At 54.1% G+C, this 3,477-nt stretch overlaps 1 protein-coding gene across 1 annotated transcript in view; it reads right to left on the bottom strand.

The window, feature by feature from the left end:
• Positions 1 to 3,473, bottom strand: part of GABBR1 (gamma-aminobutyric acid type B receptor subunit 1) — a gene marked incomplete at both ends in the record, with an annotated part of 31,865 nt that extends 28,392 nt beyond the window's left edge. The window contains 2 exons of the mRNA XM_084227453.1: positions 83 to 184; positions 3,426 to 3,473. Of these exons, the coding sequence (XP_084083579.1) occupies positions 83 to 184; positions 3,426 to 3,473 (150 nt within the window). The remainder of the gene's footprint in view (positions 1 to 82; positions 185 to 3,425) is intronic.
• Positions 3,474 to 3,477: the final 4 nt, after the last annotated feature.

The following is a 3,477-nucleotide window of genomic DNA, read 5'->3' on the forward strand; positions in this document are numbered from 1 at the left end:
TCCCGAGGAGGGGGTGGGACCTTGGGATGGGGGCGTGGCCTCGGGGTGGGGGCGTGGCCTCGGGTTGGGGGCGTGGCCTCACCTTGAGGATGCGGACGGAGGCGGCGGGGTCGGAGACGAAGCTCTGGCGGAAGGTGATCTCCAGCCCGGCCTCCTTCACGCGCCGGTCGAGGTCGTCCAGGGTCTGGGGAGGGGTTGGGGACATCAGAAATGGGGTTGGGGACACCAAAAATGGGGTTGGGGACACCAAAAATGGGGTTGGGGACGTCAGAAATGGGGTTGGGGACATCAAAAATGGGGTTGGGGACGTCAGAAATGGGGGTGGGGGCTTAAAAAATGGGGTTGGGGACATCAAAAATGGGGTTGGGGACATCAAAAATGGGGTTGGGGACATCAAAAATGGGGATGGGGGCATCGAAAATGGGGTTGGGGACATCGAAAATGGGGTTGGGGACATCAGAAATGGGGTTGGGGACTTAAAAAATGGGGGTGGGGACATCAGAATTGGGGTTGGGGACATCAAGGACAAGTTGGGGTCACCAAGGAGGATTTTGGGGTCACCAAGGAGGAACCCAAGGAGGATTTTGGGGTCACCAAGGAGGATTTTGGGGTCACCAAGGAGGAACCCAAGGACGATTTTGGGGTCACCAAGGAGGAACCCAAGGAGGATTTTGGGGTCACCAAGGAGGAACCCAAGGAAGATTTTGGGGTCACCAAGGAGGATTTTGGGGTCACCAAGGAGGAACCCAAGGACGATTTTGGGGTCACCAAGGAGGAACCCAAGGAGGATTTTGGGGTCACCAAGGAGGAACCCAAGGAGGATTTTTGGGGTCACCAAGGAGGATTTTGGGGTCACCAAGGAAGAACCAAAGATGATTTGGGTCCACCAAAGCCAAGTTGGGATTTTTTGGAATTCCAGGACCCCGGGGCGGTTTTGGGGCGCCCCTCAGACCCCAAATGAGTTTTTGGGGATCCCTACCGAGGTGAATTTGGGGTCACCAAGGAGGAACCCAAGGAGGATTTTGGGGTCACCAAGGAGGAACCCAAGGAAGATTTTTGGGGTCACCAAGGAGGATTTCGGGGTCACCAAGGAGGATCTCAAGAAGGATTTTGGGGTCACCAAGAAGGATTTTGGGGTCACCAAGGAGGATTTTGGGGTCACCAAGGAGGAACCCAAGGAAGATTTTGGGGTCACCAAGGAGGAACCCAAGGAAGATTTTGGGGTCACCAAGGAGGAACCCAAGGACGATTTTGGGGTCACCCAGGAGGAACCCAAGGAGGATTTTGAGGTCACCAGGGAGGATCTCCAGAAGGATTTTAGGGTCACCAAGGAGGATTTTGGGGCCACCAAGGAGGATTTTGGGCTCTCCAAGGAGGATTTTGGGGTCACCAAGGAAGAACCCAAGGACGATTTTGGGGTCACCAAGGACGATTTTGGGGTCACCAAAGAGGAACCTAAGGAAGATTTTTGGGGTCATCAAGGAGGAACCCAAGAAAGATTTTGGGGTCACCAAGGAGGAACCCAAGGAGGATTTTGGGGTCCCCATGGAGGATTTTGGGGTCACCAAGGAGAAATCCAAGGAGGATTTTGGGGCCACCAAGGAGAAATCCAAGGAGGATTTTGGGGTCACCAAGGAGGATCTCCAGAAGGATTTTAGGGTCACCAAGGAGGATTTTGGGGCCACCAAGGAGGATTTTGGGCTCTCCAAGGAGGATTTTGGGGTCACCAAGGAAGAACCAAAGACGATTTGGGGCCACCAAAGCCAAGTTGGGATTTTTTGGAATTCCAGGACCCCGGGCCGGTTTTGGGGCGTCCCTCAGACCCCAAGTGAGTTTTTGGGGATCCCTACCGAGGTGAATTTGGGGTCACCAAGGAGGAACCCAAGGATGATTTTGGGGTCACCAAGGAGGAACCCAAGGAGGATTTTGGGGTCACCAAGGAGGAACCCAAGGAGGATTTTGGGGTCACCCAGGAGGAACCCAAGGAGGATTTTGGGGTCACCAATGAAGATTTTGGGGTCACCAAGGAGAATTTTGGGGTCACCAAGGAGGAACCAAAGGAGGATTTTGGGGTCACCAAGGAGGATTTTGGGGTCCCCATGGAGGAACCCAAGGAAGATTTTTGGGGTCACCAAAGAGGAACCCAAGAAGGGCTTTGGGGTCACCAAGGAGGATTTTGGGGTCACCCAGGAGGATTTTGGGGTCACCAAGGAGGAACCCAAGGAGGATTTTGGGGTCACCAAGGAGGATTTTGGGGTCACCAAGGAGGAACCCAAGGAGGATTTTTGGGGTCACCAAGGGGGAACCCAAGGAGGATTTTGGGGTCACCAAGGAGGATTTTGGGGTCACCAAGGAGGAACCCAAGGAGGATTTTGGGGTCTCCAAGGAGGATTTTGGGGTCACCAAGGGGGATTTTGGGGTCACCAAGGAGGATTTTGGGGTCACCAAAGAGGAACCCAAGAAGGATTTTGGGGTCACCAAGGACAATTCAAGGAGGATTTTGGGGTCACCCAGGAGGATTTTGGGGCCACCAAGGAGGAACCCAAGGAGGATTTTGGGGTCACCCAGGAGGATTTTGGGGTCACCAAGGAGGAACCCAGGGAGGATTTTGGGGTCACCAAGGAGAAACTTCAGGAGGATTTTGGGGTCACCAAGGAGGAACCCGAGGAGGATTTTGGGGCCACCAAGGAGGATTTTGGGGTCACCAAGGAGAAACCCAAGGAGGATTTTGGGGCCACCAAGGAGGATTTTGGGGTCACCAAGGAGGATCTCCAGAAGGATTTTAGGGTCACCAAGGAGGATTTTGGGCTCTCCAAGGAGGATTTTGGGGTCACCAAGGAAGAACCAAAGATGATTTGGGGCCACCAAAGCCAAGTTGGGATTTTTTGGAATTCCAGGACCCCGGGCCGGTTTTGGGGCGTCCCTCAGACCCCAAGTGAGTTTTTGGGGATCCCTACCGAGGTGAATTTGGGGTCACCAAGGAGGAACCCAAGGATGATTTTGGGGTCACCAAGGAGGAACCCAAGGAGGATTTTGGGGCCACCAAGGAGAATTTTGGGGTCACCAAGGAGGAACCCAAGGAGGATTTTGGGGTCACCAAGGAGGATTTTGGGGTCACCAAGGAGAATTTTGGGGTCACCAAGGAGGAACCCAAGGACGATTTTGGGGTCACCAAGGAGGATTTTGGGGCCACCAAGGAGGAACCCAAGGAAGATTTTGGGGTCACCAAGGAGGATTTTGGGGTCACCAAGGAGGAACCCAAGGAGGATTTTGGGGTCACCAAGGACAATTCAAGGAGGATTTTGGGGTCACCAAGGAGGATTTTGGGTCCACCAAAGCCAAGTTGGGATTTTTTGGAATTCCAGGGCCCCGGGCCGGTTTTGGGGCGCCCCTCAGACCCCAAATGAGTTTTTGGGGATCCCTACCGAGGTGAAGACCTCCTCAGTCTGCTGGATGGTGGCGATTTTGGTCCATCCC

The sequence above is a fragment of the Fringilla coelebs genome (assembly GCF_963513975.1).
Source record: "Fringilla coelebs genome assembly, contig: SCAFFOLD_389, whole genome shotgun sequence".
Taxonomy (NCBI): Eukaryota; Metazoa; Chordata; class Aves; order Passeriformes; family Fringillidae; genus Fringilla; species Fringilla coelebs.